This window comes from Babylonia areolata, chromosome 17 (genome assembly GCF_041734735.1).
Source record: "Babylonia areolata isolate BAREFJ2019XMU chromosome 17, ASM4173473v1, whole genome shotgun sequence".
In the NCBI taxonomy this organism is placed as follows: domain Eukaryota; kingdom Metazoa; phylum Mollusca; class Gastropoda; order Neogastropoda; family Buccinidae; genus Babylonia; species Babylonia areolata.
This window is the reverse complement of record NC_134892.1, coordinates 20,720,816-20,736,732: the sequence shown is the minus strand read 5'-3', so window position 1 is coordinate 20,736,732 and position 15,917 is coordinate 20,720,816. Positions and strand designations below refer to the sequence as shown.

General features: G+C 37.5%; 1 protein-coding gene across 2 annotated transcripts; it reads right to left on the bottom strand.

Annotated features, from left to right (window-relative positions):
• Window positions 1-2,329: 2,329 nt before the first annotated feature.
• LOC143291753 (uncharacterized) lies at window positions 2,330-15,272 on the bottom strand. 2 transcript variants are annotated; one of them, XM_076601838.1, is made up of 3 exons: window positions 15,222-15,272; window positions 10,316-11,048; window positions 2,330-7,960 (listed from the first exon to the last, which is right to left on the bottom strand). In XM_076601838.1, exons 2-3 carry the CDS (start codon window positions 10,624-10,626, stop codon window positions 7,255-7,257), a joined length of 1,017 nt encoding a protein of 338 aa, XP_076457953.1. In that variant the 5' UTR covers window positions 10,627-11,048; window positions 15,222-15,272; the 3' UTR covers window positions 2,330-7,254. The 2 variants fall into 2 exon arrangements, with proteins under 2 accessions (XP_076457953.1, XP_076457955.1); XM_076601840.1 differs by lacking the exon at window positions 15,222-15,272 and adding an exon at window positions 14,940-15,015.
• Between the last annotated feature and the right edge of the window lie 645 nt (window positions 15,273-15,917).

Here is a 15,917-nt window from a genome sequence, read left to right as displayed (position 1 = left end):
AGGAATGTGCATGAGCTCACATCATGGCATTCAGTTATTTACAGAGCAATTTCAAACAGTCCTGTCGATCATCCGGAAACTGTTTTGCGCACTGTTTCAGTAACATACTAAAATGTCCCATCCTCTTCCACACTCGCGTCTATTTCCTTCAGGTATTCGGACTGAAAAGCGCTACCTGCGATAACTTACTTTATAAGCAATTACTCTTCAATGCTCACTCAATCATAACACAGTTGGTCCAGCTTATCATTGACAGAACCAAGCAGTCAACCAAAATGCACTTCAATTTGGTCATTTCTTCTTCTTCTTTTTTTTTTTTTTGGTGCAGTTTGATGTGGATGCAGTAACTTCTGATTGAGATGCAAAATACAGCTTTCACAGTTATAGAAAAAGAAAAAAGAAAAAAAAGAGCAAAAACAAAAACCCAAGTCATCATCCAAGCTTTCCTGCAAAATGATACAAAAATACATTTAAATACAAGCACAGGAACACACTGAGTGTTTTTCCAATGAACTGGATTTCCAGAATGGTACCAAATCAGAAAACGAGTCTATCAAACTGATGTCTCACTAACACGAAGTGACAAACCAACAGAAAAGACAGGTTTGACTGGTGTAAAACTACCATTGGTACACAAGTGGTAGAGCAAGTGCAGTAATTCTGGATTACTGGAGTTTTAGCTGTTCACGATCTGCTATCAGTTTCATTGGCAATAAAAAAAATTAAAAAAACCTCTGTAATTCTTCACTTTATATATATCTATATTTTTCACAAAGAAAAGTTTTGTGATGCCAGAGCAAAGGAAAGTACAATATCGGGATGATAGATAGAAGGATGAAACAAAAATATGCGAACTCAAATGAGCGACCACAATTTCTACAAAGCTTTGGATTATCTGTGAAGGATCAAGAACAAGCACAATGACACAAGAACCAAACATAAACCTTTCAAATTCAACAACAAATACATAAACCAATCATCTCAGGACTTCCATTTGGTCATTTCCATTTGCAAGGATTGCTATGTATTTTGTAAGGTTTCTGTTGGTGGATTTCAAAGTGACCTGGACAAGGGGAGACAAATGGGAAATAAGCATACCATGAGCATCTTGCAAAACAAAATTACGTAACCACAACCTCAACACACTCCAAGACATTAGACAACCTCAAAACCCAGCACATTTCCCATACACCTGCATTAATGCTAATTGTAATAAACTGTATCACAAAGACAGAAAGAATGTAATTTTCATCTGTCAGTAACACTCCAATATTCAATAAGATCTTCAGGAGTTAAAAAACAAAAAACATAAGGAAAACGTTAGGTACGCCCTTAGTTAACAAAACTGGATTAATGTAACAAGAAAACACAATGAACAGAAATAACTCTTGAACTCAAAACATCAACATGTAGTGATGCAACACATGTATTCACAAAAAAAGAAAAAAAACAACACAATGTTCCTCAAAAAAACAATCATTCCCAAAATGACACAAGTATGACGAGTAATTCATTTACTACAGTGCATATTTCGCTTGAACAGAAACAACAAAGAATACGCTTTTCCCAGTCAGACAAGACATTACCACAACAGTAACACAACACCACCATCAAATTCCAAGGTAGAGGAGAGGAAAAAAACAAACAAAAACAAGCAACAAAAACAAAACAAAAAACCCACAAAAAACAAACAAAAAACCCCAAAAAAACCCAACAATGGGTATACACACCAGTTGGTCAAAGCCATCATAACAACTTTTGAAATTCCACAAATTCCTCTAATAGATTTCAACACTTGGAGTAAAATAAAGCACACACTGTCTCCTCAAAAAACAAAACAAACCAGGTTATATGAATACATACTATTTTACACCTCATTACTAGCTGCTAAATGGGGGTGGGGTCAGGGTCTATAATTTTGTTCCATGCACAATGTATTGAATACCAAACATTAGATTTTGATTCACTGAAAGCACCACTTTTCATCCTTCATTTTCAAGTTGTTGTGTACACCAAACGATACAGAAAAACCATGAAAGGAACTGTCATCATGTAAGATCAGTATACGAGATGGAAGGTTGTGAGAAATGAAACAAGATCCTGAGGAGAACGGCCGAATGAAATGACACTACAAAAATCTCCTACAAATAGTTTTGCAGACGTGTCTAAGCCACAACAAATGCAAAGCAAATTAGCGCCATTTCCGTGGTCAGTGCCCTTTCATTTATTGTTATTCAATTCATCAACATACTTGTGATACACAGCATGAAGTAATCCTAATGCTGGCGTCCAGTTTTAGTGATGCTTCAGGTAACCTTTCTTCGTAAAAACACTTCCATTTGAGTGTTGCTTTAAATGTTAACCTATTTTCATAAAACGTTTTCCCACTGACGTTTCAAATGTATATCTCTTTTCATTAAACATCTCCTGCTTCCCTTGTGGTCAATGCCGCTTCAAATGTTAAAATACAGAATAAATCTGTAGTTATACACACACTGACAGAGAATCCTTTGGTTACAATGATCTACAAAAAACTTTCGCCGTAAAAAGGACATTCTTCTCTTAGAGATACACCTTAAAAAAAATCCAATTCAGTTAAAACAAAAAAAACCCAACAACTGCACTTTAAAATCACCACACAACTAAATAAAATTTAGCATCTTTCATTATCAATATAAAAAAGCCTCAAATTCAGTGGCACTTTATGACCTGCTTTTATGAGGACCTCAGTTTCAATCCCCCTCAACTTCCACGCTTGAGGCAAGTCCTGCCAAGGTCTTTGATGCTGGCAGATTCATAGGGGACTGTCATTGGAGGGACATGGTGGCAGTCTCCACTCTGGAGAGAATGCTTACACAGTCTACTTTCTGTCTAGCTCTGTGGCAAAGCCATTACCTTAACTGCCCTGCACGTGTGTGATATTTCCAGACCATTTTCTCAGTTTTAGGCTTATTGCTTTGGATATTGTTTTATGACTTGAAACACCACTTTCCACTGTTTTTCCCCTGGCACTGAAGGGGTTACTGTCGTCAGCTGGGGGCTTAGTAGAGGTACCTTTACTTTGTTAAATCAGAACAGGCACAACTGAACACCACGAAAGTGACTAACCAGCAGCAGTGCACAGCCTCTGGTGTGCGGCCTTCTGGCGACCTAACATCAATAGTTCACTGCCGATACTGTGACTGTGACGGATGAACCCTGTATGGGTGTGTATGGGGGACTTGGAATGAGCCGTGTGGGAGTAATGCCACTGAAATCATGCAGACGATGGAGAAGAAACAAACAAACAAAAACAAACAAACCACACACATGAAAAAACATTAAAATTATGAGCTACAAATATACATTGTGATTTCAACTGTAGGAAATCTGCTTCAAAAAAAAAAAAATTTTTTTTTTACAATTACAGTTTACACACTCCTCCCTTGATGGCTTTCTCAGGAAGCTCTCAAGCAAACCAGTAACACATCCAGCAACCCCCAAGAGCAACCCAGGCAATGCCATATTCTGAACTTACAACAAAATTTTTTTTTTTTTTAAATAGGGAAAGAAAAATATAATAAAAATATAATACGACTGCTGCCTTTGGCAATCATGGCAAGTTGAATATGGTCAAGAATGCAGTGCAGCAAGAATGTTCTTGTGCCCATGTGGACTGTATGATTACCAAATGCACACTCTTTGGCAGGATTTCGTTTACAACCAGCACATTCTCATGCAAACTATTCTCCTCCATTAAACTTACAATTAAACATAGTTTTCTTGACTTCAGTGATTTAGAAAAAAAAAAAAAAAAAAAAAAAAAATCTTATCTATCACCAGTGCACAACATAAAGCCATGGACATTGTCACCTCACTGGAACACTTTTCCACAACAATTCACGAAGAATAAACACACAGAACAATCTGAAAATGTTTTTCTCACACAAAGGGACCGCTCAACAAAACATCAAACAAATCACTTCCTCTGTTTTACAACACAGTTGTTTGTACTAAGCGTTCATCAATACCGTTCCCTCATCTCCTCCCAGAAAGCAAAAATGAACAGCCACAAATCTTTTTACCGAACAACTCTGTTCAAAAGCACACAACTCCTTCAGTCACTGTCAATCAATCTATTTTGGGGAGGAACGGGCGGCAAGGAGGGAAAGGAAAAAAGGGTGGGGTAAACAGGAACTAACTTAATGTGTTGGAGAGAGAGAGACCAAAAAAGAAAAAGGCTACAACCCCTAGTACCCTGGACTGTTGAGCTTTAACTTGTTTAAGGAAGCTGATTTAAGTAGTGGTGAGTGCAGTGGTCTCAAGTTTGGTAATGAGAAATTCATTGAAATCGTTTCTTCTCAATTTCAGATTTTTCTTCATCGTTTACATTCCTTAACACTGGTTCAGTAAAACAAGAATGGCAACTCAAGGTGAAAGTGCATGTGAGTACTATTTTTCCTCACTGCTCTATTTAACTAAAGTTAGGTTCTGAGGATGTTTCAGGATCCTCAGCGCCTGTTTTCGGACGAAGGTGTTTGACTGATGTATCACCCACCGAAAGATGTTTGGAAGCACCAAGTGACAACACTGTCATAAAAAGAAACAAATTAAATTATCAATATTATGACTGAAATACTATAACGGGAAAGTGTAAGGAAGAGTAGAAAGTACTGATTGTGTCTCCCTGGATCTGACTTTTCATACGATTTATCCCTGAAGCGAAACTGTGGACATGTTTGTTAAATTTTCTTTGATTTACTAATAACCAGAAAGGAGTGTCTTTACACTGTCATGTTGTCTATCCCTGGGTAAGAGTGAATTCAGAATGCTAACGTTGTGTACAAGTCTACCTGTTGTGTGAGCTTGAGCGGAGTGAATGCGGCAGTGTTACACTGGTGAACAAAACATCAGACACTCAATTTTTAGGCTCAATAAAAGTATGTTAATTGCTATATTACACATCACTGCTAAACCAAACAAGCATAAAGCATAACAATTCAAAAAAAAAGGGGGGGGAACAGGGGGGGGCGATGGATATTGTTAACAGTATAATAAATATCTAAACAGCACTCTTTCACTAGTTTCAGTTCTTAGCAAAGGATTAGTGACAATCCAGTGACAATTTCAGAATATTGTTAACAGTACAAATGCAATTTGCATTATGTTTTTTCCGCCCTTTCTCTCATGGGTTCTCTCTCTCTCTCTCATGGGTCTTCATCTGAAATAACTGATACAAAATGCCATAAACAGCGTAAGTGAAAGAATCTATTCAATACGTCTCTTACTTTAGATGAGAAACAAAAATGGCAATAAATCAACAAAACAATTTTTGTTTCCTCCAATTCCTTTGTAAGTGTTCTAGTATGCTAGTCTCTTTGTTACCGTTAATTTGTAATTGTACACAAGTGCTCGACATGCTGCCACAATATACATATTTGTTCTTTTTATAGTGGACACAAAATCCTGTTTCTTCGAACAAATCCATAACAATGTCTAGAAACTCATCAACACACAATGATTTAAGAACATGATTGTAAAAGTGTAAAACATGCCTCCTTAAAACCTCTAGTAAAACTAAAAGACAGTGTCTGGTCCAGGTCAGGGAATACAAAAAAAAAAAAAAAAAAAAAAAAAAAAAATTTCAACGCTGAATAAAAAGACCCAGTCATCAAGATGCCAAATGACCATTTCGTCATGAAACCAAATTGGGCAAATAACACTTAACAGTATCATGCAACAACAAAAAAACTTGAAGACTTTTCATTCTTCAAACTACAAATACCACACTGAAACCCCACTGATGACAGCAAGAAGAAAAGAATCAAAGAGGGAGAGGAGGGGTTGGGAGAATGAGGACTGAGACTGATTTTGCACAATTCTTTGCAGGCCATTGCAAAGACCAGTAATAGTAAAAGAGCTAATGATTTTTTTTCTTAAATCATAACTATGCACAGAAAAAAAATATCTGACTTAATGAACAATGAGAATTGGTATCTAACAAAAAGTTACAGAATCAATAAGGTGCATTTCTGTGTCCGTTACACTTACAGTGTCACGTTTTTGCAAACTCATAACAAACAAAAAAACAGCTGTAGCCATTAAGGTTCTGCTCCATTTAAGCAGGCATTAAAATCAAAATGAATGGAAATAATGAAGAAGTGAGGGGAAGTGAGGGGGATGAGAGGGAGGGAAGGACGGAGGGAGGGAGGGAGTGAGACAGAGACTTCAGAGTTGCATCTTCAAGGTCAACAAGCAATCTTCCATTATTCATAAGTCTTCCATAACTCTTACACAAGAATGCATGCACCCATGCATTTATCCGGACAGTTCATCACATTCGATTATACAATGAATGTTCTGCTGCCTTTCGCGAAATACTGGCTTACCATTAATGCCGACCAAAATGGGAACCACATACAAACCACTGTGGCTCAACACACACCTTTGTGCTCACAATGATTTGGACCTGACAACTCACAGGCTTCCAGAGTGAGATGAGAGTACAGGGTGACAATGCTGAATGCTTTTAGATGGCAGTACTGAATATCTGGTAGTGCTCAATGAAGCTGAAATTCCTGGCTCACCTGAGAACGAACGCACGCTTAGAATGAATCAGTGATTTTCTGTACAACAGTTGACACACTGAATAAAAAAAAAAGAAAAAGATGAACTCTCAAAATCATGGGCACATTTTTTTTTCTCACAGTGTCAAAGAAATACAGAACTTAGATTTAGAAAAACTACTTTTCTGAAGACAAATGGAAAGAAGCCCTAAAAAATATCAAAGACAATTATTCAACAACAAAAGAAACATAATCCTATTTCCAAAACTATGATTTTTACTGAAAGGCAAAAGATAGTAAACTAACAGAATCCATTTTTATGTTATAATGTTTTTTTAAACACTAACAAAAATTGAAATCTTTCTCAGAAAACTAACGGAGAAATAAGACAGGCGAACTGAAGATAAGAGAGTGAATCAGGCAACTGCAATTTCAAGGACCAAAAATGGTGACTGCAACTGAAACTAAAAGGACCAAATTTACTCTATGTATCACTTTACAATCAATTTACTTTCTTGTACATTCATACCTCAAGCACACACACATAAACACCTGTCATAAAAAAAAAAAAGAAAGAAAAAAAAACACCCAAACCAATTACAACAGAGAGTGAATATATGTCCCAAACTTCAAGATCAGATCAGAAACATGCGTCATCATCATAATCAACTCGGCTCCCATGGAAACAAGACCAAAATTTACTTCTGTTTTATTTTGCATCTTTATCAGACTCTGAGTTTTGACGCTTCTTGGGAGGCGTTTGTTGCGTTTCCAGCTGATGCATCTGCCTGAAGTTTGGGAGAGAATAGAACTGGTGAAAATTCTTAGTACCCTTCATCCACTGAAACTGAAAGCGGTAGCCCGCATAGCTCCTCCCGTTGCTCATGCTGCCGTTAGGAGTGTTCCCGTTGTTGTTGTGGTTGTTGCTGCTGGCATGGTTCTGGTTAAAGTTGGCGTCCCCTCCGTTGTGGTGGTGGTGGTGGTGGTGATGGTTGTGATGATGATGCTTGGTGCCTCTCCCTGTACCGTTGCTGCTGCCCTTGCGAAAGTGGCCGTTTTTCCCGTTCTTCCTTGGCGGGGTGCAGAGGCCCATGGTGGCGGGATTGTAGGGGAGGGGTGGTGGTGTGGACCCGTCCGCCATCCCCCCGTCCATATGCCAAGGGGAGTACATGCCGTAGCCAGGGAACATGAAGTTGTCGGTAAAGCCGTTCATCTGCATCCCGTAGTTGAACAGGTCGTTGTTGGACCCGATGAATGGAATGTCGCAGTGCTGGGGACCATCGCTGACGACAAAGTTCTGCTGGCGGTTGTAGACGGCTTTGGCGTTCTCCAACAGCTCGTCTACGTCCAGGGTGCTGGCTTGGTTGTCCTCGTCCTTCAGAACTGTGCAGTATGTGCACTTCAGGTCCCCAAACCTGGCAACACACAAGCCCAAATGAAAAAAAAAGTTACCTCTGTGCTGTCTTGATATCTAAATTATGTTACTGGATCCTCAAACCTGGCAACATACAGGGCGAAATGAAAGAAAAGTTACCTCTGTACTATAATCTTGATGTCTAAATTATGTTATTTATGTAGATCCTCAAACCTGGCAACATAACAAGCCAAAATGAAAAAAAAAAGTTACCTCTGTGCTGTAATCTTGACATCTAAATCATGTATGTTAATAGATCTCCAAACCTGGCAACATGCAGGCCGAAATGAAAAAAGCTACCTCTGTGCTGTAAATTATGTCATCCAATCTTCAAACCTGGCAACATACAGGCCAAAATTAAAAGTTATCTCTGTGCTATAATCTTGACGTCTAAATTATGTTACTAAATCCCAAAACCTGTCAACATACAGGTGGCGAAATAATAAAGTGACCTCTGACTTTCAGTTTACATTGCATAGATCCCAAAACCTGTCAACATACTGGTGGGGAAATAATAAAGTGACCTGATTTTGTGCTATCTTGACATTCAGTTTATGTTACATATATTAGATCCCAAAACCTGTCATCATACAGGCAGAAATCTTGACATTTGAATATTTTATTTATCACTACATATCTTTCACTATTTTCAGTTTACTCAAAATTTCTGCTATATTGACAACACCTGAGCTATGATATTGACTGCCCTAACTTTCTGCTATCTTGACGACACCTAAGTTAACTTAACATATATATATAACAATTTTCAGTGAGCTTTAAAACTCAATGAACACTAAAATAAAATTATTTTCACTTTAATCTGTTTTCTGAAGCGCAACATGTAACTGCTGAACTTTTTATATTTTTATTTTAAGGCCAACAGTATCCAAAACTACTATACAAACACTAACAGTAACACACAAGCAAAAATACAACTGAGTTACTAACGAATGGTACCTCAAATAGATCTATATCAGTATATGGCTCATTTCTCAAACAAAGTAAAACAAAACTCAGTCAGTGTGCTGCAATCGTTCCTTCACTCACAGCCACAACAGAAACTGACTTACCACACTTCACCATACAGTGTATAGCCCCACCCCCCTCCCCACAAGCAGAAAACAGTAGAGAAAAAAAGGAGTAGAAAAACAAAACAACACCTTACAGGTTACAGAACAAATTCAGTGACAAAAGGCAAAGCCATGAAAGTGAAACTAGTGAAAGAACCTGTCTCGCACACATCTGTTTTCTGTTAAATTTGCCATGAACAAATTACACTTACTGAAGTAGAGAAATACTCACTACTGAGGGGACCATAAGAAAAACATTATTTAGGCACTGTTGCAAGGCTGAAGTGACACACAGTTTTCAGTTATAAGGTATTTGGGAAGCTTGCTGTATTGTTAAAAGCTTTCACTAGTCTCAATATTGCTGTCAAATGATGTTCATGAACTAAAAAAAAATAATAAATAAAAATTCAATCTCAGATTGATGACACAATAACAATAACTCAATCCTTTCACTTGAGATGGACATACAATCTTAAAGTAAGAATTTTTGTTTTAAAACAGCACCATATTCCATACCATCATACAAGTACCGATTCAGACAAAAACTTATTTTAACATTTACATAGACTTCTTTTTTTTTTCTCTTCTTCTTCTTTGTTCGTGGACTTGATTATCATGTTCACTTGTTCAAAATTTTTATGTGTAAAAACTTTTTACTGCCATTTTCTGGGGATTGGAGGTGGGTCGGTGCATGTTGAGTACGTTCATTTCAAGAACCCACCAAATGCTGACATGTATTAGACGATCTTTGATGTATTTGATCTTCTTCATGCATATACACATGAGGGTTTAGGCACAAGCAGGTCTGCACACATACTGACCTGGGAGACTGGAAAAATCTCCACCCTTTACCCACCAGGCATTGTGACCAGGATCCGAGCCCAGGACCCTCAGATTGAAAGGCCAACACTTTAACCACACTGCTGTTGCGCCTGTCACTATAGTGACAAATTTACACAATTGGAAACAGCAAACAAATATATCACAAGATGAAGGTGACAAGGACTCTGTCAACAAATAGTTAAATGTAGACTGTAGACTTTGTCAATAAAAAAAATAATAAAAATATGAAAAACCCATGCTGCAAAATACAAGCTGCAACCAATGCATTTAAAAAATGAATACATAAAAAGCAATATACACAGGAAGAAGAACAACAGCAACAAAAACAACAACAAAAAAACACAAATTCATTCTCAAATCTGTCTACCACAGAAGAAGATGAAAGGACATGTGTAAAGAACATCCAACACTTAATGCGCTTAATGATCACTGTGACCACTCACCGACAAGACACATCTTTTGGGTCCACCCACATGGTCAACTCCACAGGGATGCGGAGGTAGGTGATGCTGAATTTACTCTGCACCGCAGCCTGACTCAGCACAGGGTCGAGGACATCAGTGGGGTGGAAGCGGATGCTACGATAACCTTGCCCTTTACCAGGAGAGTCATCATGCCAGTGACCTTTGAACCGCTCCTCCATCACCTTGGAAAGCTCAGACTTGAACTCTGAAAAGCTGCTAATGGGGTCGCTGTTGGATGAGGTGATGACACGCCCCACAAAATGAACTGCTGCCTCAATTTCTTCTCTCATGCTGGTGGGGTCTCCACTTACACAACTTTAACAACAAAACTTCCACACAGAAAGAAATGACCAAATGGAAAATGAAACGAGAAATCAAACACCAAAAATGAAAACTCTATCACAAAGCTGGACTGATGATATTCAAAACCTTCTACGTGACTCAAAAAATGACACCAAACTTAAAAAAACAAAAACAAGACTGGTCCAAAAACTACATTCCCCTGTTCCAGCTTTCCTTACGAGACTGAACCTTCCGCCACAGTCGCCAACACGATTCTTGCTGCGTGATCTCAATGTCCTCTTTCCCTGCCACCTGACTTGACTCTGACATCATAGTGTGCTGATCGCAATGTTGACAAGACTCAGCGCACACTCTGTACGCTGCTGGCCCTGTGCTCTTGCTTCCAACCCGCTTCCCTTTCAGCCTCAGCCTGTCAACACAACAAACATTTTTTTTTTCCAAACGTTCTGCAGAAACAGTCAACTAGTTTTACTGTATGATGCTGAAAAAAAAAAAAAAAAAAAAATCATCAGAACCATTTCCTTACAAACTGCAGAAACAGTTATGAGTAAACTACTTTTACATTTTGATTCTCAAGAAAATCAATAAAATAACAGTCTGCAGAAACAGTAAACTTGGTTTTATCTTACGATTCTAAGAAAATTAACAAACACTACACACGTACAACATTCTTTTATTAGCTTTAACATTTCAGTGTGAACATTCTTTTATCATCACATAGTTTACATTTTCTAACTTTCTTTTTTTTTTTACAAATTAAATAATAAATATTTTAATGCTTTACTTACTGAATTACATAAAAACTGTATTTTTGACATATACTTTTTCTTACTATTTCTTCAAGCATGCACTGTGTCTCGTTCCCTTTGTCAGTCTGTGTGCGTTAGAGAAAACGAGTATATAAAAAAAAAATTATGGTTGTTTCACTTTCAGTCTCCCTGGCATGTGTGTGCACACAGTTACAATACTTACATCACCAACTCTCTTACTGACCAGTCTTCGTGTACAGATTCCATCTTTCCTGTATGCATGTATGTTTACGTTTTATCCATCAGCCTGAGCACATGAGGTGGGTGTCGGGATTTAAACCCTCAGGGCTGGACTGAAGGTGATGTGGCATTTATTACACCAATATTTCTGATGAAACCTGTATATTTTCTGATCTGTTGTCTTGTGTTTGCATACAATGATACACATATGATATATATATTTTGATATTACTAAAACAATAATCAATTTTAAGAGTTATGCTCAGTAATGACCCGTGATCTTCGAAGAATGAGATTCAAGAACGAGCGTTCATACTGGCAGTTGCAAGGGCTCGTCTCTGCGTCTGACTTCTCTGACTCTACGCCGTACACGGTCTGTTTTTCTTGCCAAAGCTTTTTGCTACTTGGCAGTTAAAACTTCACGGGTGGATAATTACACTATAGAAACTGTTGCAGGTAACAAGCTGTTAAGAGTTATTCATCTAACTGTGTGAATGGTAGCTGATAAAATTGTGTTGTTTTTTTTTGTTTTGGTTTGCTTGTTTGTTTGTGTTATTGTTTTGCATTTGTTGGATGAAAACTGGAAACGTATACCAACTTGCCAAGTGAAGTACTGTAAAAGGGAGGGCATAACCTTTATCCCTTTAGTTTAATTCAAACCTAAATATTGGATGCCTTCAAAGGTATTAGCCTGGTATCAAACTCATTCTGGAAGAATGTTTTCAAATGCTGTTTAGACAACACTCTGTGAAAACACAAGTTAAATCATCAAAATCTTTTTTCAGACCAGTTCAAGGGAACAACCCATAGTACTAAGATCAGGCAGTAATCTCTCAAATGACTGGATCAAATCCAGAATTACCGATGTTTCAGATGCGATGGAAATGGCATTGTGAAAACTTTTACCATTCTATACATATATCATCATTGGTGAAAAACAACAAGATTATTTGAATGTATGTGGCAGTGCATAACACAATCGAGGCTTGTGACTATGTTAGAGGAACTTAAAAACTCAACTGAGAATTTTGCCAGGAACAACCCTTTTGTTGCCATGGGTTCTTTTTCGTGTGCTAAGTGCATGCTGCACATGGGACCTCTGTTCATTGTCTCATCTGAATGACTAGTGTCCAGACCACCACTCAAGGTCTAGTGGAGGGGGAAAAAATATCGGTGGCGGAGACGTGATTCAAACCAGCACGCTCAGATTCTCTCGCTTCCTACTAGTTCCTTGGCGGACGCGTTACCTCAAGGCCACACACTCCACACTTCTTAGATTTTCAGTTTAATGACGCCTTTTTGAAAACTTACTTCTTTTTTTCTAGTTGATAAAAACCCTGTCCATCTCCTAGCAAGAAAATTCTGGGCAAAGAAAATGGGAATATTCAATATATGTAGAAATTCAGCCAAAAACATGGTTCACACTCACAGCAAATGCTTTAATTACACCAGTTTCATTGGAAAAATGGATTTAGCAAACAGTAACAAATGCACATTTTGCACAAAGGAAACAGATTATATTACCCACTTATTCTATCATTATAAAATTTTTTAAAAAATCTATTACTGAAAAAAGTGAAATACACTGAACACAAGATACATAGTAGTTACAAAACTCACGTAATAGCAATACATTAATCACCTGACCTTATCACAGAAATGTAAAAATAGTTAGAAACAGCACTCCTATAGATATCAGGGATATCTTTGATTGTGAAGTGTATTACATAATATTAAAATAGCTATTGTACTGATAAATATGAACAATCTCATGTACACACATGTACGCATGAAACTGATGAACTGACAGACTATACAAACTCCTTTTTAGTTTATAATCAATATTTCAGGTCTATTAATTACTGATTCACTATCATTACAATATTTCAGGTCTATTAATTACTGATTCACTATCATTACCATCTCTAACAATTAAAGGTGATCTGAAAGGAGGTCTTTTTTTCTTTCTTTCTTTTTTTTTAAGGAAAAAAAATTCAATCTGGTGTGCGAGTGACAAACACAAAGGAAACAACCCATACCTCAGCAATAAAAAACCCCAGTCACTGAAACAATTATTTAACATTAAAATTTGCAAAGAACTGTCCATGAACTGAAAACACACATTGACACAAAATACAAATGTGTACCACTACCAGGTTTCAATCTCTCTCTTTCCTCTGTCTCACTTTCTCTTGCCCTCTCTTCCCCACCTCTTTCTTTATTACTCAGTTACTCATTATTATTACTTAATTTCTTTGCCAATATAAGAAAAGCATGTGCAGCAACAAGAAAAAAATGTGAAAGGCATCTGAGGAAATTTTTTTTTTTTTTTTAAACCGAAACAACACACACAACTTAAGGATTGATGACCAATTGACATGCATTCCTCTGCCTTCTCCCCCTGAAAAGTTGATTGACCTACTGATACACCAGTAATGTAGTTACCAGCAAATTCTCTCGATCACAGCAAATAGATAAAGGAAAATCAATTTGAAAGTTATGTATGGGTTTACTGAATAAAACTGTAAACTGTATTAGTGTATAGTTCCCTCTTGCCAAAAACCCAGAACACACACATATAATATATATATATATATATATATATAAGAGAGAGAGAGAGAGAGAGAGAGAGAGACTTGCAAGACCACAAAGAAAAATGTTTAGAAGTGTGCAGGAGAGTTAAAATCAAGATCAAAATCAGTGCAAAACAGTTATGGCTGAGTTTTCTTTTTGATCTCCAAATACTGGTCTGTTAGTGTTACTGTTACTTTGTTAATGTTTACTGATTTTCAAGTTGGTTTGTTGCAGTCCAAACCCAATCCATTTGTTGTTCAAATTCACGAGGAATAGAAATTGTTCATTAAATCATCAAATACCAATTTAAGGTCATCCATTTTAATATTCTGTATTTGAAAAAAACACTTTCATTGCCGGTTTTGAAAAAAAAAGAAGAAAAAAAGAAGTGAAATCTTTGTCACTGAAACAATGGAAGCGACAGAATGGCGCGCAAATAAAATAAGTAAACAATACTACTAGTTACACCAGAACACAAGTCACCCTTAAGTTCAGCAATCATCGTCGAGCATATCAACTGAGGCGAAACTTGACGTTATCCGATTGCAACAAAACTGTTGATGTCGACGTATTTGGCAACAAACCCGAACCGAGCGGGTTAACCACAAGTACCACAAAGTGTAGCACGTTCCCGAATTTCTTTGTTCTGGACAATTGAGTTCGGGGGTGATAACGAAACCTCATTCTTCATTTCACCACTATCTTCGCAAGATTTTTCAGTAACACCAGATACTTACCAAATTACACATACATCCCAAATGCTGATAAAGGCGATACGATCTTAAAAATACGTTGAAAAGGTCCGAAAAGAAGAATAATCGGGAAAGCGCTGACTAACTTCGACGTAAACATACGGGAACGTTTATTTCCGGTCCCCGCTGAAACCAATGCAGAACAAAGATTGTTCGACTGTGATACAAAAATAATAACAGTTACCTTCATATTGTGATACAAATGCATTTTTGATTGTTGCTGCTATGTTACAAGGTCAAAATCGTGTGATTTGATAAGATATTTACCTTTTCAGTGACGCCAAAAGGAATGTTTTTCTCCTGAGCAATCCACCAATCAGACCACGCGGTAGAGCAGCAACGCCATCTACTTACCGGAAGAGAATTGAAGGTTCCTCGATAGCGGCTGTGAAAGTCTCATGACGAACCTGGGGAGTGCCCATGATTTCAAAATATCTAGAACCACTAAAGGGGGCACTCTGTGTGTGTGTGTGTGTGTGTGTGTGTGTGTGTGTGTGTACCTTATTCTACTTCCCTGATTTAACATTAATAATAATAATAGACTTTATACGCTTATATAGCACGCGGCTATCCACTGGCAGAAATCCGCTGCTCCAGGTGCTTAACAAAAAACAATTTTGTTTACCTAAAATATTACATCATTGTTACGTACACACACCAAAATGTGACTAACAAACTTAACACACACACACACACACACACACACACACACAGTGCTGCGTAGTCCTAAAGGACATTTGTTATAGTCAGTGTTTGATGTTCAAGGTGTTTATAACGTTTCCATCTTTTCCCTGGAGTTGTCTCTCCCTATTCACCCTCCACACATACACACACTTTTACCATCCCCCTCTCACAACCCTTACCCCCACGTTCTTGGGGATTTTTGTTTGTTTGTTTTCTTTTTTTTCGTCTAATATCACTCAGTCAGTTTAAGCGGAAAGACGTTAAACTGAAGACAACAAC